This window comes from Drosophila kikkawai, unplaced genomic scaffold (assembly GCF_030179895.1).
Source record: "Drosophila kikkawai strain 14028-0561.14 unplaced genomic scaffold, DkikHiC1v2 scaffold_132, whole genome shotgun sequence".
Taxonomy (NCBI): domain Eukaryota; kingdom Metazoa; phylum Arthropoda; class Insecta; order Diptera; family Drosophilidae; genus Drosophila; species Drosophila kikkawai.
This window is the reverse complement of record NW_027222463.1, coordinates 178070-203870: the sequence shown is the minus strand read 5'-3', so window position 1 is coordinate 203870 and position 25801 is coordinate 178070. Positions and strand designations below refer to the sequence as shown.

The 25801-nt window shown below is 40.8% G+C and overlaps 1 protein-coding gene across 1 annotated transcript; it reads right to left on the bottom strand.

Annotated features, from left to right (window-relative positions):
• Window positions 1-18443: 18443 nt before the first annotated feature.
• LOC138929330 (uncharacterized) lies at window positions 18444-21064 on the bottom strand. Its single transcript, XM_070288774.1, has 3 exons — window positions 20997-21064; window positions 18795-19253; window positions 18444-18729 (listed from the first exon to the last, which is right to left on the bottom strand). The coding sequence occupies exons 1-3, from the start codon at window positions 21062-21064 to the stop codon at window positions 18444-18446; spliced, it is 813 nt and encodes a 270-aa protein (XP_070144875.1).
• Window positions 21065-25801: the final 4737 nt, after the last annotated feature.

Sequence of the window (25801 nt, the reverse complement as noted above, 5' to 3'; positions counted from 1 at the left end):
TAATCTGATCCATTAATCTACACATTGTAGATGGGGCATTACATAATCCAAACGGCATTACTTTAAACTGGTATAATGGGCGACCAGGGACAGTAAAAGCTGTTAGGGCTTTAGACTCAGGACTCAGCTGAATTTGCCAATATGCATCCTTGAGGTCTAGTTTTGAAATAATGTTTGCTTTCGGCAACCGAGAAAAAATACCATCGATGCTGGGTAAAGGATAAGCATCCTTCTGGGTTGCATCGTTTAGTTTTCGGGCGTCCAGACAAAGTCTTACTTTGTTTGGTTTAACTACAAGTCTCATTGGGGAACTCCAGGCGCTACTAGAGGGCTCAATCACATCCAATTTCAACATGCGATCAATCTCTTCATATAACAGTTTCTCTACAGCTGGACTTACTGGATAAAATCGTTGCTTTACTGGTTTTGCGTTGCCAACTTCGATATGGTGTTCAATCAACGAGGTACGACCTAATGTCTCAGACACTTTTGGAAAAAGGTCTTTTACTACATCAAGTTTTTGAATCTCTTTGCGACTCAATGGATAAGCATTTGCCACAGATTCATAGGTTATATTATCTGTCTCTAACGAACCGATAATATTGGGTGCTAATTCAAACGTCTTCCAAAAATCGTGGCCTAATATCAATTTCTGCTTAAGGCTTGGAATGATATATAGTTTAATGGGTCGTTTGAAAGTTTTGTAGTGCATATCTACTTCCAACAATCCTATAATAGATTGGTTTTCTCCACCAGCAGTTTTTGCGCTGGATTTTATTTGCTTAAATTGGGGAAACTTAGAAAAGTCAACACTGGCCAATTCCGCTCCTATGCAGCTTATATTTGCTCCTGTGTCTAGTAAACCTAATTCGGTGTAATTCAAAAATGACACTTCAGCGTAACTTCTCAGATCAGTTGAATTATTAAAAATAGTAGAGATCTGCAGTTTCTTATTTTTCTTAATTTCAGCACAATATGATTTTAATCTAAGAGTGCGTCTACTCGCATTTTCTTTGAATATACGACGTCTGACTCTAGTATAATTGTCTAATCTATCTTGGTAAGATCTATGTCTTAATGGAATATTAGATAGATTTGGTTCTGACTTTTCAGAAATAGTGGATAGAATCGATTCAGAAGAATCACTTGCCAATTTTCCAGCAGTGAACCATTCTGGTCTCGAGACTTTATTAAACAATGCTTGACCAGGTTGGATTACATTGCTAGGGGGCTCCTTATGTTGTGGGATGCCCCCGCTCGGCGGTTTTCCGATTTCTTTTGCAGGCAGGTTGGGCACTGTGGCTTATACACATTAACCTTTCCACAGCCGTAACAAAATATACGCGGTGGGGACTTACAATTTTCCCAAATGTGACCTACTTCTTCGCAATTCCAACACTTGAAATTGGCTTTCGAGTTATCTACCGCGTCTACTTCCGCATTGAATTGGGAATCTTCTACTTCATTCGAAATATTCTCTTCCAAAGCATGTATTTGACGACGATTAGTTAACTGTTTCGATTTAGACCCGGATTCATAACGAGCGTTTATCTCATAAGATAAGTTTTCTCTCATTTGAACCAAGCGACGTAACTGTCCTACTGAATGTACGGGATGGTATAATAATTTGTCCCTAGTTTCAGGAAGCAGATTACTCTTTAAAATTTCCACCAGCTCTTCTTCTTCAAGCCTAATGGAAGCGTTATCGATTAGAGTCACTACAGACTCATAGAAGGACGAAAAACTTTCTCCATGTTTTTGTTTGCGCGCTCTGATTAGTTCCATACTCATAAAGTCAGATCGATAATCTTTATAATGTTGACGAAGAGAGGCGCAAATATCTGACCAAATAATTTGATCGACTTGTTTATGGTATCTCTAATACCATGATTTAGCTTTCCCAGTAAATAATACATGTATATGATCACACATATTTGAGAAATCACTTTCCAGTGTTTTCTTAGTAAGTGAAGAGATTCTGTAAATGAATTCTTCAACTCCTAATCCATCTGCGGATCCATCAAAGGATACACCCCATTTTTGCATGATATCTATGGTCTGTCGAGAATGGCCTGAGGAACTACTACACAGAAAAAAAAATCCGGGATAAAGTCGCCAAAATCAATCCCAACTGGGCATGATTTCGAGCTAAGGTCGGATTTTCTTAATATAAGAACGAACATACTTAATTTTTTCAATCTCGAAAATTCTTGATTCAATCCCGCGAACCTTAAAAATTTCAATCCCAATTTTTCTTAATTTAATCTCAAACATTCTTAAATTTTAATTTAAAAATTTAAATTAAAATTTAATTTAAAAAAAAAAAAAAATTTTCTCGATTTAGTCCCCGAAATTCTTAATTATTTTAATCCCAAAAATCCTTGATTTAATCCCTCTAAAGTTCTTAGTGAGAAGTGAAAGAGAATGTCGGGAACGCGAATACATACAGTTTCAAGGAAAGAGCAAAAATGTTATCTCTCTGAGCTAAAAATAGATTTGCTGCTCTCACCAAATTTTTAAGAATATTTAGGCTTAATTCAAGAATGTTTGGGCTTATTATGCCTCTATAATCCCAAAATGAGATTAATTCAAGAATTCTTACGCTCATTTTGTCATTTTAATCCCGAAACGCGATTGATTCAAGAATTTTTAGGCTTAATTGGTAATTTTAATCCCGAAACGGGATTGATTCAAGAATTTTTAGGCTTAATTTGTCATTTAATCCCGAAACGGGATTAACTCGACTGTCTAACCCCGAATCGTACTTAAAAATTTTAATCCACCACATCGAAAAAATCAAGAAAAATATTCTTGATTTTTTCGTTCTACCATTTTTTCTGTGTAGATACAGGTGATGCTCTACTCCCTGTTACAACTGAAGGGTTGCGTTGTGGTGTTTGGTTAACATTCAAGGAAGCCATAACTCTACTGATCGTCTGTTCTATCATCTCTTGAATGGTATTGTAGTCTACAGGTTGACTGCGACGATTATTAGGGGGACGGTTTTGCCTATTGCTACGAGGCCTACCTCTAGAAGGTCTTTCAGCAATGACCTCTCCCTGATTGGTGCTGTTACTACCATCTAAGGCTTGAGGACTAACCTCTCCTACGTGTTCAACTGGAGGGTTTTGAATTGAATTGACATTCGGATTTTCTGCTAAAGCTAGAGCTCTAGCGCTTCGCGTCATAACACCTCGCGTATCTCGTACCGCGGAAGGTGCAGGTTGCTGAGGTCTGGGTGGCGAACAATTGCCTACCACGACCCTAAGTTCATCTCGAATAATGGCGACACTACAAATACTGCATACTGTATTTTCTGTCAACCAGGCTTCTACACAATTTTTATGAAACACATGTCCACACGTGAGTAAATAACACGGATTGGTGTTATCCAATATTGTGGCGCATAATAAACAGTTATTTTCCCTCAACGCTGAAGAGGCGCGTGGCGGAGTATTTACAACTGGCATTTTCAATTTTCTAACTTCTGGATTTGACTTAATTTGGCAACAAAAAAAACTCGGAGCAAATAACCTAGCTTGCAGTATCCGATAAGGAATTTACGTTTTTCTGGGCTATTGAAACTAAACTGAAATGAGACTAAATACTTGATTTACAATCTTACTAGCGGTTTCCATTCGGCACGTAAAGCGATGTAGCATTTAAACGAGTTCCAGACAACAGTTACCTAAGTGCAAAAATAAACAAATTGTATCTCGAAATTCATCTCAGAGGTGTCTTTGGGGTCTCAGGATCGTTAAATTTTCATCATGAAGAAAGGGTTCAACCTAACGCGATAATCGAGTACTGGCATCTGATCTCAGCCGAATGCGCAATATTCTCCAAAACTATCTTCGTCAAATAACGACTTCACATCTTCCGAAATGAACTAATTGAACTCCAAATCACGAAGTAACACGAGCAATTTTTCTTGATGAGCATGAACCCAAGTTCTTAACTGTATAAGACCCATTGGAATTCTACATTTTCTTCAACGATACGCTCTTTCCCTGGTTCTCGTACGTTATCCCGTCTGAATAAACATATTCGTAGGCCAGTGAACAGACTTCCCTCCTAGAATACTATTTAGCGGTATTAAGACCTATCAGATCTAACTTACTTCAGCTGTAGTACTACTAGAAACTCGAACAAAATATACTCAACAAAAATATTTTGGGGGGGACCAAAAAGTATATGTACCGTTTTTCCTGCCTCACATTCGGGGCAAAAGAAATCTATACAACGTTCCTCCCCGCCCCACGTTCGGGCGCCAAAAAGTATATGTACCGTTTTTCCTGCCTCACATTCGGGGCAAAAGAAATCTATACAACGTTCTTCCCCGCCCCACGTTCGGGCGCCAAAAAGTATATGTAACGTGCGGGTGAGGTGTGACAAAGGAAGAAAATATATTACTGGTCTTCGGGGCTTCTCTCTCATTCTCACTCTCTTCGGGTCCGGAAGAATGACGGGCGGAATCCTCTTGTGCCTTAGCTCTTGGGCGTTTGGGGTGGGTTTTTGCCATTTCCATTCCACATTCACATAACCTTTAATTTTTAGGATTCCTACTGACACTATAAACAGGAGCTCAACTCCATGAAGTAAACCAAATCAACCAATACTAAAAGCAAACACATTGGAAAAAAATAACTAGAATCGGACTGCGAACTATAGACGATTAGCAAGGTCTTAGGTGATATTTGACTCTCGCTGTCTGTACCCTACCCAACCATGATCTTCGAAGCGAAAAAAATTACGGAAGATCCCAAAACATTCCTCCGACGAGTTTTAAGTTGCCATGTCAATCCAGAACATAATAAAATTTAGCACATCATGATTTCAATTCTCCATATTTTAATTCGTAATCGTTAACAATATATTCCATTGCCTAAACACAACAAAACTCAAGTCTGAATAAATGAACAAATCCATTATCCGGAAATAATTCCAAAAATGATCGAATTCTAAAGTTTTATCCCTTTTATTCTTACAGTGTAGTCCCTAAAGCTACTAAATTAAACCTAAACGAAAAATTGTTAATACATAATAAATTTTAATTCATGTTGTTTTGTTGTATAGGATTATTGAAAATAAAGGGAATTATTAATTTACGAAAATTCTTTTTCTTTTAGCGTAGTTTACATTTTTTAAAGGTTGTTGTTGAATTATTTATTTACCTATAATAATTTTAGTTTGCTTTAGCTTTGCATATTGATTGTGATTTTATTTTGTTATTTATTTAATTTATATATATAGATTTTTTCTTCTGTCTATTTTTCTTCAGTGTAGGCTCATTATTGTTTATAAAAGGACAGCTGGGTATGCGCGAAAGGTGCGAGATAAAGTAGAAAATTTTTAAAGGCTACATTTAAAAAAATTAATAATAATTTTAATTAAAAAAAATGATCTATGGCATTTTAAATTGGTTGACTATATTACGATTATTTTATTTCCTTACTTTTATTGTTTCAATATGTATTTCTAATAATTTTGTTATATATATATATATTTTTATTTTATATAGACTATATTTTAATTAATTAATTTTTTTTTTTTCTGTGTATCAAAATAATTATTTCATTATTTATTATTAGTACTTAATTCACGCAATATTTTGGAGAAGATAATTTCAACTTAAAGCTAGCATATATATATATATATATTTTTTTTTTTTTGTTTAAGGCATTACTCACACGTTTACTTTTCCATCGTTGAAAGGCCTTCCAGCGGGGTTACATGATGATCATAAGGCTTAAGGGGGGCAAAAGCTTTAAAAAATTGAATTTAACTTCTCATATGTAATATTTTTTTTTTTTTTAATTACTAAAACTTTAAGTTAGCGGAAGAATGGAAAAAAAATTTCTATCGACTTTAATTTGGCATTTTAATTTAATTTAATTCTAGGTCATTTCTACGTCGCAACACTCTCTTTACTTTTTATGCATTTGCCGAGCAAAAGAGAACAAAAGAAAATCAAATGCAAAACAAGCTTAGAAATACAACAACCACTTATTTACAACAAAACCCTTTTCCTAAAACGCGTGGTGCGATCGCTGCCTCCGCCTTATCATTCCTCTGCTCTGCCTCTGCCGGCGTCGCTGGACCAAGCGCTACCGCTGCCCTGTGCTTTTCGCTGCTGGGGACAGGTGCGGATTTAGGGGCTGGCCAGGTGCGGATTTCGGGTTGACTTTTCCTCAAACCGGGATCCAAATGGACGGTTTTCCTCACTTAAGATTTTTCCAATGTAATTTTCTTCTTTTCCCGTAGTTGGGAGAGTTTTTCAGCTTCCAAAGGCAACACTAATATGAAATAAATTTGGCGTTAGAAAAACGCAATTTAATTCTGCCGTTTAAAAAAAAACCCATACCTTTCAGAAAAGGCTGCAAGGGTTATTTGCAGTTTTCCGGACCGTTCGCCCGGGAGTTTTCTTTGGCCAACTCGAAGTTGAAGCCAAGAAGATAATTTGTCTCCCAAAACTGAAAGCACTTTTCCAACCGTTGGCACAATTTATTAAATAAAGCGCTTGGGCGCAATTTATTTACGCTCTGGGGCGCAATAATAATTGTGTATAAAAAAAATGTGCGCAAACGGATGTAACCTGAATTTTTTTATTTTTCACTGCACAAAACACAAGATCGATGTCTGCGGAGTTTTATTATATTGGCCGGAAAAGATCGAATAAAGCCGCGTGGGTGGTTTATATAGATAAGCTCAGAAAGCTTTATCTGGACCAAAGTTGGCTGCGCTTATCAATGCACCTGCATTAAGAGAGCAAGCTTAAGATAAGCCATTTTCTTTCAGCGATGCCAGATTTTAATATAGCTAATTTTTTTAATTCAGCTATTATAAAAAACTTTTGAAGCTTTTAAATATTCGTTTTAAAAATTCGAACTCCTGGCCGTTACACTCTCGCCGTGAGCAAGTGAGGTGTTACCTGTGTTACAAACACGTACTCTGCCATGTTTATGTAAGCATACCTGAAATCGAAATATTATAAAGTATTAAAGCGAAATGAATCGTAAATAAGTGGTATTACCTGGGAGAGATGAGTCGGTCGCCAGACCGCCTGGAATAGACTCCGGTCCGCCGGAGAATGGGTGATGCCCCGAGATGACCAGGAGGCATCACTGGATGGGAGGGTGCGTCGTGGCGTACACATCTAAGCCACCAATTCGTCCAAATTGTCATCCAAGTCTTTGTTTACATTTTTTACGTAGTGATGTGAGTTTTGTCAGCGATAGTGTTAGTCGAGACGTCCGATATTTTGTCGGTATTCGATTGTGCGGACTGCGGGCATCGGGTCGAACCCGATGGGCCACTCTGAGCTAGCCCGGCATTGCCCTGGCAAAAGGCAGTTCCGTTACAAAATACATGCATTATTAGCTGAGTAATGAACTTTTTGTTTACAAATTTACAATAGAGAATACAAATGTATTAGCCATGTAAAAACTAATATAAGTACAAATTATGCCGTGGATACATGCATTATTAGCTGAGTTGTGAACTTTTTGTTTACAAATTTACAATTAAGTATGCAAATGTATTAGACGTAAAAACTAATATAAATATAAATTCTGAAGTGGATTCAGGCATTATTAGCTGAGTTGTAAACTTTTTGTTTACAAATTTACAATTGAGTATGCAAATAAATGTATTAGCCTTCTAAAAACTAATATACATAAGTACAAATTCTGCCGTGGATACATGCATTATTAGCCGAGTTGTGAACTTTTTGTTTTCAAATTTACAATTGAGTACATTTGCATTCGACCTTCATCGAGTGCAGACGTGCTTACGGACGACCGCTACGCGGGGTTTATTCTCGAAGTGTTTTTTCATGGTGAAAAAGTAAATTCGGAACTCTAAACTACGTACTGTCAGCTAGGCCAAGCCCTACAGTGCGTATGACATACGGACACTAGTGCGTGAGACGTGTTTTTGAGCTGCAAAGTTCATTTATATGGTGCCACGCGTAACAAGCTCAAAATAATGAGCGGCGATCAAAAGAATGAGCGTAGAACCTCTGTAAACCAAAGAAACGGTGTTTTCTCTTATTTCTCAACTCGCGACATCGAAGCAGAAAAAACGTCTACCAAGCCCAACCCGGCTCTACTGACCGCCGACGGCACGAGAGCGCGCTCTTGCTCTCCCGCCCTACTTATTCCAGCTCCTACATCTTGGAGCTCCCAATGCCAAACCCCACCACCAGCGGCTTCGATGGAAGACGCACCAACAACAAGCAGAGCTGCAATTTCTGCAAACGCATCAAAAGCAACAGCAACAACTAAACCAAATACTAATATTGCGAAATCGGTGCCAACGGCCGCAGCGCAAAATACAATGGTAACAAAAACCGTGAGCTCCGATAAGCAACAAGCGGTTCCGGCCATACAGACTGGCATGGATCGCTACATCCAAATTAAGCGTAAGCTTAGCCCCCATAACACGGTTGGTAACAAGCCTAAGATCAACCGTGTCACCAAAAGCTACGACCCAAACAACACCAACAAATTTTCTCCGCTAGCAGCTGGTGAGAATAATGAAGCAGAGCTGGAGCAGGAGACTCAAAAACAGCCAAAGCCCCCACCTATATATATAAGGGAGAAAAGTTCAAACGCCCTGGTCAACAAAATTGTTGCGGTGGTCGGGGACGGAAACTTTCATGTTGTTCCGATTATTAAAGGGAACATTTGCGAAACCAAAGTTCAAACCAAAACAGAAGAACACTTTCGAGCTGTGTCTAATTACCTGCAGGAAGCAAAAAAGAGCTTTTACACCTACCAACTAAAAAGCAGCAAGGGACTGCAAGTAGTGCTGAAAGGAATTGAACCAGATGTCGCCCCCTCCGAGATACTAGAAGCCCTGAAAGGCAAGGGTTTCTTTGCCAAGAATGTTAGCAACATTATCAACAAAAACAAAAAGCCGCAACCTCTCTTCAAAGTCGAACTTGAGCCAGACAGCAAAGCCCTAAAGAAGAATGAAGTTCACCCGATCTACAAGTTGCAGTTCCTACTGCATCGAAGAATCACCGTGGAAGAACCTCACAAACGCAACGGTCCTGTGCAATGCACAAATTGCCAGGAGTATGGTCATACTAGGACATACTGCACCCTTCGGTCAGTCTGCGTAGTCTGTGGAGACTTCCACAACTCCGCACACTGCCCTGCGAACAAAGAAGACCCCAACACGAAAAAATGTGGAAACTGCGGAGGAAACCATACAGCTAACTACAGAGGCTGTATGGTCTACAAGGAGCTGAAGAGTCGCATGCGAAGAGCGACAGCTACACGCCAACAAAATACACAAAATGTGTATTTTAATTCAAAAACTACTCCAGATGTATTTTTTGCCAAAGCAGCCAGATCTTCTTTTGGTCCGCTAAATGCCCCCACGGGTATCTCCTACGCCGAAGCTCTAAGGACAGGTATGCAAAATCCACTCCCCTCAAACTCAGTAAATGCTCAGCAGGCCCCAGAGCAGCCACAAAACAACATGGAATCCATGATGGTGACCATGCAACAAAGCATGATGGAACTCATGTCATTTATGAAAACGACCATGCAAACGCTCGTCCAGAATCAGAATATGGTGATACAGCTGCTCGTAGCACAACAGTCAAAATAATCAATGTCCAATCTACGTATATCCACGTGGAATGCCAACGGCGTCTCACGGCATAAACTTGAACTAACACAATTTCTAAACGAAAACCACATCGACGCCATGCTACTGGTTGAAACGCACCTCACAAGCAGATACAACTTTCATATAAGAGGTTATACCTTCTACCGCACAGATCATCCAGATGGTAAAGCCCACGGCGGGACCGGCATCCTTATCAGAGAACGCATCAAACACCACTTCCACCAAAGGTTTGCAACAAATTACTTGCAAGCTACGTCCATTAAAGTGCAGTCAGGTAACGGCAACCTTTGCATTGCTGCTGTCTACTGCCCACCTCGCTTTACAATCTCTGAAGGCCAATTTATGGACTTTTACAACTCTCTTGGAGATCGTTTCATAGCTGCAGGAGATTACAACGCCAAGCACACGCATTGGGGATCCCGCCTCGTGACCCCCAAGGGAAGACAACTGTATAACGCTCTCATCAATGTGAGAAATAAACTGGACTACGTTTCCCCTGGTAGCCCCACCTATTGGCCAGCAGACCCCAGAAAGATACCTGATCTAATTGACTTTGCGGTGACAAAAAACATCCCACGCAATCTAATAAACGCCAAGGCCCTTCCGGACCTTTCTTCAGATCACTCGCCGCTATTGATAACCCTCCTTCAAAGCCCAGAAACTACGGATCGCTCTCACAGGTTGACGTCGCACAGAACAAATTGGATGAAATACAAAAAGTATGTGAGTTCCCACATAGAGCTAGCCCCCCAGCTCAATACTGAAGCCGACATCGACTCCACCACCTCCGCTCTGGAAGAGGTACTTGTGACTGCAGCCAGGATCTCAACACCACAACAGAAGGATGTGCAAAAAATCAAATTTAAAACGAACCTGCAGATTGAACAGCTTATCCAAGAAAAGAGGCGTCTGCGACGGGCGTGGCAAAACAATAGATCGCCATGCTCAAAGCAACGTCTAAATGAAGCCACACGCAAACTAAGCCGGGCCCTGAAGCAAGATGCCGAAAAAGCACAATTAAGATATATTGAAAAACTCTCGTCAACCAGCACAAAGCATCCCTTATGGAGAGCTCACCCAAACTTAAGCTCTCCGACTGAAACCATTACCCCGATTAGAAAATCATCTGGTTGTTGGGCCCGCAGCGACAAAGACAGAGCCGAAACTTTTGCCTCACACCTCCAGGGCGTTTTCCAGCCGAACCCTGCAGCACATCCATTTGAACTACCGCAAAACCAAACTGAAACGGAATCTACTCCAACATCATTTCGTCCGAACGAGATCACGAAGGTCATCAGGGAACTGAAGCCGAAAAAGGCTCCCGGCGATGACCAAATAACTCAAAAAATGATAATTGAACTTCCGAATTGTGCTATTGAGGTCATCTGTAAAATCTTCAATGGGATCATAAGTCTCGGCCACTACCCAACTAAATGGAAAAAATCTATAATTATAATGATACCGAAGCCCGGAAAAGACCACACGATTCCATCATCCTACCGACCAATAAGTCTACTATCTTGCTTGTCCAAGTTATTTGAAAAATGCCTACTAAAGCGCATAATTCCTTATCTGGGAGCTCACAACATCATCCCAGCTCATCAATTTGGCTTCAGAGAAAAACATGGAACTATAGAGCAAGTTAACAGAATAACATCAGAAATTCGCACAGCCTTCGAACATCGAGAATATTGCAGTGCAATATTTCTAGACGTTTCTCAAGCATTCGACCGCGTCTGGCTCAATGGCCTCATGCACAAAATTAAAACACTCTTACCGGCATACACACACAAATTACTTGAGTCGTATCTCTACAACAGAGTCTTCGCAGTGAGGTGCAACGCAACAACATCCGGCACCTATTCAATCGAAGCTGGAGTTCCACAAGGAAGCGCACTTGGGCCTACCCTATTTGTCCTATACACAGCGGATATCCCCACAAGCGACCAGTTAACACTATCCACTTTCGCTGACGACACTGCGATCCTCAGCCGTTCCAGATGTCCAGTCCGGGCAACAACCCAGCTCGCCAACCACCTCAAGGTAGTCGAGAAGTGGCTATCTGATTGGCGTATTAAAATAAATGAACAAAAGTGTAAGCACATAACGTTCACTCTGAACAGACAAACATGCCCTCCGCTCTACCTGAACAGCACGCAGATCCCCGAAGTCAACGTGGTAACGTACCTGGGCGTCCACCTGGACAGACGCCTAACATGGCGAAGACATATTGAATGCAAGAAAATTCATCTAAAACTAAAAGCCAGCAGCCTCCACTGGCTCATAAACTCCCGATCGCCCCTGTGTCTGGACTACAAGGTCCTGCTCTACAACTCCACACTGAAGCCAATATGGACGTATGGCTCCCAGCTCTGGGGGAACGCGTGCAGTACTAATCTAGACATCATACAGCGCGCCCAATCAAAAATCCTGAGAACTATCACTGGGGCACCATGGTATATTCGCAACGAACACATCCACAGGGATCTCGGCATTCCTGCAGTTAAGAACGAAATAGAAAAACAAAAAGCGTCCTACAAGGAAAAACTCTCCACCCATCCAAATCCTTTAGCAAGGGACTTGATACGAGTTTCCAGAAGAAGCCGCCTACTACGTAACGACCATCCAACCCAGCCATAATTAGTCAGGGCCATTTTCTCTGTACCAGTCTCATGACTGCTAGTTAGGTAGTATTGTAAGATTTGATACACTTATTGTTAGTCTCATAAATGAGAAGATTCAATAAATAAAAGCAAAGCCTAAAAAAAAAAAAAAAAAAAAACAATTGAGTATGCAAATGTATTAGCCGTGTAAAAACTATTATAAATACACATACTGAAGTGGATACAAACATTATTAGCTGAGTTATGAACTTTTTGTTTACAATTTACAATTGAGTGTGCAAATGTATAAGCCGTGTAAAAACTAATATAAGTACAAATTCTGCCGTAAATTGTTGCATTTCAAGTCGGAATGGGCTGGAGGGCTATCGATAGAGCTAGGGTCGGTAGGAACAGGGGGAGGCAGGGACTGGTGAGCGAACCGGGAAATACCAAACTTAAGAGAAAGGGTTTTTATCCTTTTCACTAGGCCGTTGCACTGAGCGCCCCAAGATTACGGTAAGCCGAAAATGGGAACTCGGACAACGGAGCCTATATAGGGGGCCAGGAGACTGGAAGAGGGGGAGATTAGCGGGACGTCAGCCGGCGCGTTAGCATCTAGAAAAAGTGAAATTTAATATTTAAAAAAGAAAAACGTGAGTGAAGTGGCGCGAAGGAAAATAGCCATAGTGATTGTCAAAGAAAATATATGGTTTTTTTCTTACAGCGTGGCCGTGTGTTCCTTGGTGTTGGTGCATTCGCGTCTCCGAGCATTAGGTGGATTTTGTCTGGGCGAGACCTCACTTCCCGAGACCACCGCGCGACACCAGGTCCCAGCGCACCTGCACAGCAGCGGCCGCCGGCACAAGCCACCATCAGGCGAAACCGGGAGCAACCGGCAAACCCAACATAAACTGGAGGACAGCGGTGAGTCCGTTCCGATTAAAATCGGCCGGCCCTAACCTAAGTGGTCGGAGTCATATATTTTCGCCGCCAATCCTGACCGTAGTCTCTTCGCCTGGGTTTTGCATGCCCCATATCAATAGCCATTGATTCTCCGCAGCCGGAAATATAAGATATTGTGCATAAAACTTTGTTAATAGTTGTTAGTGTTTGATGTATTTTTTTTTTTTTGTAAACTCACGTATCGCCGTAATTTGTCCTCTGCGTTGTCGTAGTCCCTGGGTCCGGGATTTGTGCAACACAAGGCTGCAATAGGGCCGATTCGGGGTGAAGAAGCTGGACAAAAAATCGAAGTAGAACCCTCTCCCCTTTTATTTCTCTTGGAGCTCCAGTAGGGATATCAGGTTGGAAGTAGCAAATTATTTTGGCCAGGTTGTGGCCTGTTGCGTGTTAGCGGAGCGCCGCTTCTCCTCCGCGATATCTGGAAACAATTGCTTGGCAGCCTTGGCGCGAGCGCATCCCTGGCTGAGGCCACGCTCTCGCCGGGAGCAAGTGAGGTGTTACCTGTGTTACAAACACGTACTCTGCCATGTTTATGTAAGCCTACCTGAAATCGAAATATTATAAAGTATTAAAGCAAAATTAATCGAAAATAAGTGGTATTACCTGGGGGAGATGAGTCGGTCGCGAGACCGCCTGGAATAGACTCCGGTCCGCCGGAGAATGGGTGATGCCCCGAGATGACCAGGAGGCATCACTGGATGGGGGGGTGCGTCGTGGCGTACACATCTAAGCCACCAATTCGTCCAAATTGTCGTCCAAGTCTTTGTTTACATTTTTTACGTAGTGATGTGAGTTTTGTCAGCGATAGTGTTAGTCGAGACGTCCGATATTTTGTCGGTATTCGATTGTGCGGACTGCGGGCATCGGGTCGAACCCGATGGGCCACTCTGAGCTAGCCCGGCATTGCCCTGGCAAAAGGCAGTTCCGTTACAAAATACATGCATTATTAGCTGAGTAATGAACTTTTTGTTTACAAATTTACAATAGAGAATACAAATGTATTAGCCATGTAAAAACTAATATAAGTACAAATTATGCCGTGGATACATGCATTATTAGCTGAGTTGTGAACTTTTTGTTTACAAATTTACAATTAAGTATGCAAATGTATTAGACGTGTAAAAACTAATATAAATATAAATTCTGAAGTGGATACATGCATTATTAGCTGAGATGTGAACTTTTTGTTTACAAATTTACAATTGAGTATGCAAATGTATTAGCCATGTAAAAGCTAATATAAATACAAATTCTGAAGTGGATTCAGGCATTATTAGCTGAGTTGTGAACTCTTTGTTTTCAAATTTACAATTGAGTATGCAAATGTATTAGCCGTGTCAAAACTATTATAAATACAAATTCTGAAGTGGATACAGACATTATTAGCTGAGTATGCAAATGTATTAGACGTGTAAAAACTAATATAAATATAAATTCTGAAGTGAAATCAGGCATTATTAGCTGAGTTGTGAACTTTTTGTTTACAAATTTACAATTGAGTATGCAAATGTATTAGCCGTGTAAAAACTAATATAAGTACAAATTCTGCTGTGGATACATGCATTATTAGCTGAGTTGTGAACTTTTTGTTTACAAATTTACAATAGAGTATGCAAATGTATTAGCCTTCTAAAAACTAATATAAGTACAAATTCTGCCGTGGATACATGCACTATAAGCGGAGTTGTAAACTTTTTGTTTACAAATTTACTATTGAGTATGCAAATGTATTAGACGTGTAAAAACTAATATAAATATAAATTCTGAAGTGGATATATGCATTATTATCTGAGCTGTGAACTTTTTGTTTACAAATTTACAATTGAGTATGCAAATGTATTAGCCGTGTAAAAACTAATATAAATACAAATTCTAAAGTGGATTCAGGCATTATTAGCTGAGTTGTGAACTTTTTGCTTTCAAATTTACAATTGAGTATGCAAATGTATTAGCCGTGTAAAAACTATTATAAATACAAATTCTGAAGTGGATACAGACATTATTAGCTGAGTATGCAAATGTATTAGACGTGTAAAAACTATTATAAATACACATTCTGAAGAGGATACAGACATTATTAGCTGAGTTGTGAACTTTTTGTTTACAAATTTACAATTGAGTATGCAAATGTATTAGCCTTCTAAAAACTAATCTAAGTACAAATTCTGCCGTGGATACATGCATTATTAGCCGAGATGTGAACTTTTTGTTTACAAATTTACAATTAAGTATGCAAATGTATTAGCCGTGTAAAAACTAATATAAATACAAATTCTGAAGTGGATTCAGGCATTATTAGCTGAGTTGTGAACTTTTTGTTTTCAAATTTACAATTGAGTATGCAAATGTATTAGCCGTGTCAAAACTATTATAAATACAAATTCTGAAGTGGATACAGACATTATTAGCTGAGCAGTGAAATTTTTGTTTACAAATTTACAATTGAGTATGCAAATGTATTAGCCTTCTAAAAACTAATATAAGTACTGTAGTAGCCAGCCAGCTAGTCGGTTCTCCCTTGTCTTTCTATGTCAGCCAGACTAGGATCGTCGGTTGCCCGTCAGGGCTCCCTGGCCTGTGTTCACCGGGTTAAGGGTAACCTAGTGTACAAGGAGATTCGGTTTCGTGTACTTCTAGCATTGCTCTTTGCTAAGCTCGTCGGATTGTCGTGGGTTTTCCTCATCTTCCCTATATACACTCTGCACTACGCAAAAGAAAAGTTTTAAGTGCACTAACTGTAATCTACAGTTCAAAACAACAAAGGATATATTCGGATTCTGGTATACGCGGACGGACCAGTAAGCTAATCAAGAGAACATTAGGAGTAGGGGTGGCTAGCTGTTATTCGCCATCCCTTTCTGTACCCTCCCTGCCATGATAACTCGAGAGATTATGTTTGCGGTTATCCCTTAATCAAAGTTTATTCTTATATTATAATTCTAATTCACATTGCGGCAGCATCAAGATCGATCCACGAAAACTAATTTAAATTACTCCAACATATTGGAAAAAGGATCAATCAATCAAAACAAAGAATCGCATAAATTCGATCATATTGGCCAAATGCCCAAAACAATAACAAAAGGTTTTCAAATCGCATCATCTTATCGTCTACAAATTCTTATTCGCTCCTAAATTCTTATTGTTGCTTACGATGTATTTAACTCATAACCATAATGCTACTAAAACTTACTTTAATCGAATCGTAAAAATATTTAAATGTCATTCGACTAATTATATGGCGTATCGTTATAAAAATGCATCCACAAAAATAGAATATATTTGTAAAGTCAGAAATCAATATGTTTTTATAAGGAGAGATCTCACTTACTCACAAATCCGGTTGAAGCAGGTTCGGTGGGCCCATTGAAGACGCTGTGCTAGATTTAATCAAGAAATGTTGTTAACTTCTGACAAATATTATTTTTGTGTTGCTCAAACGACCCTAAATTTACATTACTTGAATACAAACAGTATATTGTCTACGCAATTATCAAAGAATTAAATCTACAAATTCAGCACATTGGCTTTAAATCCCTAAACAAAGAAAATGATCTGCAGCACACGTCAACGTTGATTGGCTGCAGCTCTGCTCATGGCGATGCCTCCTTGCGGCATTCTCCTCCAGGTCTCCTGTTCGATTCACCGCATACGAAGGGTTTGGCGTCTTCGCATGCCAGACGAAAGGTCTGTTCTCCCTATTTCATCCCGCTCTGGGATATGGTGCCGCACGTGGCACGTGCGCGCAAAGAGTAGGCTAGCGTCGCCTCACATTCGTCTCTTCCTCTTAATTACGGCAGCAAAACCAGCGGTCAACCGATCGTCGTTACTTCTGCAGGAGCTCGTAGCTCCTTCTCCTCCTCCTCGCGTTCCTTAGGGTAGCTTAACCCGCATGGGTACTCCGACACCACGCCTGGGATGGATTGGCTGATTGGGAACGGCAGGTCGGATTAAGGTTAAATCCGAACCTCCATGTGGCACACGGTTGTCGCGGCCGAAGTGTCTCTCAAAATTGTGGTTAAGTCCGATTTATGTTGGGCGTGCTCACGCGCAGGTCGATTCCAACCTCAAAACGTGGCACTCTACACGCGGCTCGTCCAAAACAATACGGCGGTTGTCGCACTGATCTTGGCCAGCAGCCTCCAAAACGGTCCACCAGCCGGTGACCAACACCCGAGAACTGGCGTAATGCTGCAGCTCTGGCGCTGAAGTTGCCGGCCGACGTATCTTCCGTCTCTTTCCTACACAAAAATATGCACTTAAACACTGCCTTTTCATTTGCACTTTTCACGGAAATATTTACCCCTTGCGCTTGGTTCGTTTCTCCGAAACTCCTTCTGCACTGGTGAACTCCTTTTCCTTGCCAGAAAACACTTTACAATTTTCGGCCACGCGGTTGAAAATTTTCCACTACTATTACTACGATCAGCAGCGGTTTGCATGCGAACGTTATCAGTGCCAAAAATGAAATGAGCGAGAACTCTGACTCGAGAAGTTAGCTGTACGCAATTGCAGCGTTGCCAAACTTCACCTAACGGAGTGCTTCCAGTCGCTCTTCTCCTTTTCCGTCTTCACACGCATTCGGTGCACACGAGAAAGGGTTACCGCTATGCAGGTAGGCTGTATGCGAGAGCAGGCCAGATAAGCTTCTATCGACGCTCTCCGCTATACTCTACGTTTTGCTTGTGAGCATATGCGAATTCAAATGTGATTTGCATTTTCGCAATGTTTACAAATTAATTTCTTTATTTCTTATATATTTTATTTTCGGTTTGCGACTGGTCAGCACAGTACAAATTCTGCCGTGGATACATGCACTATAAGCGGAGTTGTGAACTTTTTGTTTACAAATTTACAATCGAGTATGCAAATGTATTAGCATTGTTGTAAATCCGTGAGGGTTTTCCGGACAAAAAATTCGAATAAAAAAAAGGCGACTAGCAACTAGCGGCCTAGCTGGGGAATTTCAACTCGAAGGCAAAGAAAAGAAGACGAGAAGAACTGCAGTCGCACGAAAAAGTTTTATTGCGCTGGCGCAGCCAGCAGTTCCAAAGCTTAATCGGCTACTACCTTTACACAAGCAGCGTCCGAATTACCTCGCTATGAAAGCTATACGTTTCGGCTATTCAGCTCGGCTGAGTGCAAGCGATAAGCTTTTTGTTTCACATTGGTTACGTTTTAGTTCTATTTTTTTCTTCATGTAAATTCATTTTAACAATAATATCAATCGCTAATCTAGTGCTCCAACATTCCGGCCCCGTTGAAGGCCTCCGGCGCTTTAACCTCCTCGTTAGGAGCGATGTTTATCGGCAGCAATGCCAACTTCTGGATGGCGCGCTTGATGACGCCTCCTGACGTCTGGATGTGTGCTACACGCACTTTACCGTCCGCGCCGACTGTTGTTGCCACCACGCGCCCTGTGAGCCACCGTTGTGGGGGCGAGTTGTCCTCGTGTACGAGCACCAAGCGTCCGACCTCCAAATCGCTGCATCCGGTGCTCCACCTGTTGCGCTGCTGCAGGCTGACGAGTAGTCCTTGGACCAACCGTCCCAAAACTACTGCTTGAGAGCGGACAGCATTCGCCACCGCCTCAAGTACTCGCATCCGCCCTTGCTGGAGGTTACGCCTGTGTCGGACTCTTGCGGCAGCGAAAGAAGAGCCTGACCGATCAGCAGGTGTCCTGGTGTCAGCGCCTCTCCATCGTTGGGATCGTTGCCAGGCGATGCGATTGGTCGAGAATTGAGCAGCGCCTCTACCTCGACCAGGTGGGTGCTCAACTCGTCGGCCGTTAGCTTGGCGTTGCCGACCCCTCTCAGCAATCGATGTTTGGCGGACTTGACGGCTGCCTCCCACAGTCCTCCGAAGTGTGGTGACCTCGGCGGTATGAAATACCACTCGACGCCTCTCTGAGCCGCGTACCCTCTCAGCTGATCCTCGCTGTGGTGAAACGCTGCGTTCAGCTCCTGCAGCACGTTGCTCGCTCCTACGAAATTCGTGGCGTTGTCGCTGTACACCTTCTTCGGCAGCCCTCTCCTCCCGACGAACCTTTTAAAAACAGATAAAAAACTGTCAGTGGATAGGTCTATCACAAGCTCAAGGTGAACAGCCTTTGACGAGAAACACACGAAGACGGCCACATAAGTCTTAATCGGGGGTTTACCGCGGATCTTCAATGATACATAAAATGGACCGCAGAAGTCTACCCCACAAACCAAAAAGGGGCGAGCCATTTTGACCCTATCGGCGGGTAAATTACCCATTATCTGGTCCATTAGCACTGGTTTGTACCTAAAACAGTGTACGCAGCTACGGACAATTTTATTGCATGCTCCTCGAGCATTGATGAGCCATATCTGCTGTCTCAAGAGCGATACCAAAACCTTGACACCAGCATGGTAATGAGTCCGATGTAAGTTGCGAAGATACAACGAAACAAATTCTGACTTCGATGGCAGTAACAACGGAAATTTGGCATCATACGGAATTGGCGCGTTTAATAATCTTCCCCCAACCCGAATTAGTTGAAACTTCACACCATCTATTTCGCTGGAGTGTATGAAAGGATTTAGACGTTGTAGATGTGGACTCAAACTTTCAGATTTCTCTATCTTGACATATTCTGACTCAAATTCAACTCTTTGCAAGACTTGGACCATCCTAAGAAACGACAGCTTCAGTTCGTTGGCCGAAATAACAACATCGCGTTGACGCTTCTTCCCTTGAATAAATCGATTTACGTATGCCATGATCCGCATTAATTTATTAAATGACGAACATCGTCCAACAAGTTCAATAAAGACATTCGGTTGGTTTTTTGTGACGGAACATACTGCTACGCTTTTTTTATTCTCGGACAACTGTAACTCCTGTGATACCTCAACCTGATGAGAACTAGGCCACTCGTCTGGATTTCGCAGTAAGAAGTCAGGTCCATTTTCCCATAGAGTACGCTTCAAACCCTCTATATCTGTTCCACGTGACACTAAGTCAGCCGGATTCTCTTCTGTAGGCACATGACGCCAGACTATATTCTCTGAGAGTTCCTGGATTTCAGCAACTCTATTCGCGACAAATGTTGCTAAAGTAGACGGATCCCTCTTTAACCAGTATAGAGTGACTTGGGAGTCCGACCAAAAATTAACGCTCTCCAACTCTATCTTGTGTAGCAAAGGAGATACTTGAGTCCATAGCTTAGCCAGCAAATGCGCTGCACATAATTCGAGCCTTGGAATTGATTTGGTTTTTAGCGGGGACACTCGTGACTTAGCGGTTAGCAGTCTCGATAACCTATTTGTCCCAGCCACCGTGCGAACATAAATGCAACAGCCGTAGGCGTGGCTCGATGCGTCAGCAAATCCGTGGATTTGAACAGCGTCATAGGCTGACAGACAGATATATCGAGGAATGGATATCTTGTCAATCTCTGATAAATTCTGCTTAAATTCGTTCCAACTTGTATGCAATTTCATGGGAACTGATTCATCCCAATCTAGTTTTTGTCGCCAAAGCTCCTGAAGCAAGATTTTTGCTCTTGTGATCAACGGACACAATAGCCCCAAGGGGTCAAACAAACGAGCTGTGACGGACAAAATGTTGCGTTTCGTGGGAGGTAAGGATTGAAACGAATCCTCCAAATTATAATGAAATGCATCATTCTGAGGGTTCCACCTCATTCCAAGCGTCTTAACGGACTCAGAGGTGTTAAATATAAGAGATTTTTCTGGTCCCTGGTTAGTCATCAAACTTGGATGATTTGTTGCCCATTTGGCTAGATGGAAACCCCCTAACTCCAAAACCTCAGTGACTTCCTTGCGAATCACTTCCAATTCGTCCAAACTGTTCGCTCCTGTAAGCATATCGTCGACGTAAAAGTCGCTCGAAATTACTTCCGCTGCCACCGGATGTGATTTAGCGTAAATTTTTGATAGCTCAAAGAGACAACGAATGGCTAAGAATGGAGCTGAGGCTGTCCCATAAGTGACAGTGTTTAGGCGAAAGGTTTGGAGAGCTTGAGTAGATTTTTCCCTCCACAAAATGAGTTGGAAATTTCGGTCTTCATTGGCAACGTTTACTTGCCTATACATCTTTGAAATATCTGATGTCAAGGCATATTTGTTCAATCTAAATCTTGCCAAAATAGCGTAAAGCTCCCTCTGAATAGTTGCACCCACCATTAGTGTCTCATTTAAAGAGATCGAGGTTGACGTTTTACTTGACGCATCAAAAACAACTCGCAACTTTGTGGTGCTACTATCAGGTCTCAGGACACATTGATGTGGAATATAGTAGTGTTGTCCTGGAGGAGGCGTTGGAAGCCGTGACATGTGCCCAAGGTTAAGATACTCTCTCATAAACTCGTGATACATGTCTTGCAACTCGCAGTCATTCGCAAGTCTGCGCTCCAACGAAAGAAATCTGCGTCTTGCCGTTTCGAAGGATAAGCCTAGAACACTTGGATTTGTCTTGAATGGCAGCTTCACCTCAAAACGACCTGAAGAAAGTCTTTTTACTGTGTGCTCGAAATGCTTCTCACAAGCAACTTGTTCAGCTGTGTAAACAGCCTTCGATCTCTCAGGGACTTGTTCCAACTCCCAAAATCGTTCCACCAGAGAGTCGAGAGAACTTATATTTTCACTGACAGTGACGCTGCCTACTTGAGCTTGACTCGCTAAGCGTTGAGTGTACTTTCCCGACACAATCCATCCTAATAATGTTTTCTGAAGCGAAGGATGGTCGGAACCCAATTTTATTTGGCCTACGCTTAGAAGTTCAAAAAAGGATTCTGCGCCAATAAGCAAGTCCACTTTTGCGGGCTTGTGAAAACGAGGGTCTGCCAATTCAATGTTTGCTGGAATTTTCCATTGGGCATAATTGACCTCATAGTCAGGTTGATATGATGAAATTGACCTTAACACCCAAAAATCGGTTGCGAAACTATGAGCATTGACGCGAGAGTGAATTGACGTGTGCACCTTGTGCCGCACTACCGAATCGTTCTTCCCGACAGTAGTAATATTCAAATAAGACTCCTCCCTATGTAGCCGTAAACGTTGTGCCAAATCTTCGGCCATAAAGTTTATTTGCGACCCGGAATCTAAAAGAGCTCGTGCTAATTGAAACTGTCCGAATCTATCCCGCACCTTAACGACGGCAGTGGCAAGAATCACTTGGTCGCTACTTGCAACATGACATGATTGGGCTTGATTTGAATGATCAAATGCTACAGGAAACGACTGTGACTGCACTTGAGAACCTGATCCCGAAGCTACAGGTTGCTGCTCTACCCCATATCTGTGAAGAAGTGTGTTATGAGGCTTAGAGCAGACGCGACACTATGTTGCTTTGCATTTTTTAACTGGATGACCAGGATTTAAACAATTTATGCACAGCCGATTATGTTTCGTAAAATCAAAACGCTGAATCACGTACAGAGCCATAAAGGCTTGGCAACTACCTAAATTATGATTCGTCGCTGAGCAATATTGACATTTCGAATCTGGTTTGTGATCTGCTTTTGTGCATGAGAATGACGATTTTGAGTATCCCTTATTCGAACCTTGGCTAGGCTTCCCTTTACTTTTCGTTGATTCCTCAGCAGCTAAATGCTGGTATCGCCGATTCAACTGAAACGCACAATCAGACCATGTCGGCAACTTATTGTAATCTAGCTGCTCCTCAAATCGGGATTTTGTTGTGTGATCTACCTTGGACATAGCTATGTGAATAAAAATTGCATTATTGATCTCCTGTTCACTACCCAACGACTGCAATGATGCATACAGAGCCGATATCTCATCAACAAGAGACCTCAAGCCTGATGCAGAGGGTTTCGATACCTGGGGAAGGTCAAACAACTGAGAAATCGTGTCGAAGAAAATCAAACATTTATTGTCGTACACGTTTTTCAAGCTAGCCAATGCTTTCTCATAATTTAACTCGGAAATTTGAAACGCCTTTACAGTTCCTAATGCATCACCTGTTAGACATGTAAGCAAATGGTTGAACTTTTCTACCTTTGTAAGGGATGGATCGTTATGAACTAAACTCTCGAATAGACTTATAAAATTTTTGTAGTCCGAATGTTTTCCACTAAACTTCGGCAGATTCATTTTTGGTAATTGCGATGAATGACGATAACCACTGAAATCCCCTTGACTAATTCTCTGAGGTTCAACTTCTATCATTGCGGAGCGATACAATGCCTTTGTAATGATACATGCATCCTCAACCGACGCTCTCAGATCATTTTCTGAGTATAGTATATCAATGTCTGCCTGGATATCCATTAGATTTTAACAGTACGATTCGAGAAGTTGCATTCGATATTCCACTTGAATTTTGTCGAATGAAATAGTTCTTTCCTCAAATGCCTTTTTCATTCGCTCGATGTCACTCAGAACCATATCGTGTTTCTGCATAGCCATCCAAAGTTTTGCATTTGGCTTTGCAGCCGAATCTCTTTCAGCCATTTTGAAATTGATTGGGAATTAATAAAAATGCTCCAAATGTAAATGATTGGCACTAAGTTTTAATAAATCACTTTCGCAAATGATTGCGTAATTATTATTCACTTGATACAATTTCGCCGATACCCCAATATTAAACTTTATTAATATAAATTCACAAGCACACCAAATTTTATTTGGGTTATATAAGGGTTAATAATGCCAAAAACCACCGCCGAAATTAAACACCAAGTTGAATTTTATTTGACAAATAAACTGTCCGAAAATATTTAAGTGGATCCCATACGGGTTAAAGATGCCCACAAGCACCGCCAAAGCCAGAAACTGTATCACAATTAATGTCGCACGTAAATACATACATATGTACATATAATAATATGTGCAGAATTTAATTTCACTGCCGAGTTTTGCAGGAATTTTACTTTGAATACTGTTTGAATACCACTGACAGAGTATATGCTGTCGAAATTAACCGATATGCCACTATGTACGGTTTGAAAGCCACTGACCAGAGTATATAGCTCAAAAATAACTGCTCTGCCACTGCACAAAAGGGAAAATAACTTGGCGGCAAAACGCTGGTATATAAGTATGTAGATATGTATGTAATTAACTGTACCGCACGCACATCAATTTTCTCACAATTTAATTCCAAAAATTATTAAAGGCTGTTAACTTTTTATTTGTTTATTTGGAGGTTTTATATGTTGGTTTTAAATTGGTTTTCCAATATACAAAGTGCCAAGAATTACAGCCAGATAATTGCACACAAAGACACGTAACGTGGAGTGCTTCCAAGTTTTAATTTTTGGCACTGAATACCTGATCGTTGGGCATGATTTCCAGAACTTTCCTTTTTTCCAAAATTTGATCCAATCCGATCCAAGATTTGCCGAGTTCCGCCAGCTAGGTTTTTTCGCCAAATATAGAAAAAAAACGGAACAAGTGCCGAGACGACGAAAATGCACTATTTTTGTTCGTTTTTCCGACGCGAAATCGAAAAGCTAGTCGTAGTCCCTGTTCGGGCGCCAAAATGTAAATCCGTGAGGGTTTTCCGGACAAAAAATTCGAATAAAAAAAAGGCGACTAGCAACTAGCGGCCTAGCTGGGGAATTTCCACTCGAAGGCAAAGAAAAGAAGACGAGAAGAACTGCAGTCGCACGAAAAAGTTTTATTGCGCTGGCGCAGCCAGCAGTTCCAAAGCTTAATCGGCTACTACCTTTACACAAGCAGCGTCCGAATTGCCTCGCTATGAAAGCTATACGTTTCGGCTATTCAGCTCGGCTGAGTGCAAGCGATAAGCTTTTTGTTTCACATTGGTTACGTTTTAGTTCTATTTTTTTCTTCATGTAAATTCATTTTAACAATAATATCAATCGCTAATCTAGTGCTCCAACAATTGTAAAAACTAATTTAAATATAAATTCTAAAGTGGATATATGCATTATTATCTGAGCTGTGAACTTTTTGTTTACAAATTTACAATTGAGTATGAAAATGTATTAGCCGTGTAAAAACTTATATAAATACAAATTCTAAAGTGGATTCAGGCATTATTAGCTGAGTTGTGAACTTTTTGTTTTCAAATTTACAATTGAGTATGCAAATGTATTAGCCGTGTAAAAACTATTATAAATACAAATTCTGAAGTGGATACAGACATTATTAGCTGAGTATGCAAATGTATTAGACGTGTAGAAACTAATATAAATATAAATTCTGAAGTGGAACCAGGCATTATTAGCTGAGTTGTGAACTTTTTGTTTACAAATTTACAATTGAGTATGCAAATGTATTAGCCTTCTAAAAACTAATCTAAGTACAAATTCTGCCGTGGATACATGCATTATTAGCTGAGATGTGAACTTTTTGTTTACAAATTTACAATTGAGTATGCAAATGTATTAGCCGTGTAAAAACTAATATAAATACAAATTCTGAAATGGATATATGCATTATTATCTGAGTTGTGAACTTTTTGTTTACAAATTTACAATTGAGTATGCAAATGTATTAGCCGTGCAAAAACTAATATAAATACAAATTCTAAAGTGGATTCAGGCATTATTAGCTGAGTTGTGAACTTTTTGTTTTCAAATTTACAATTGAGTATGCAAATGTATTAGC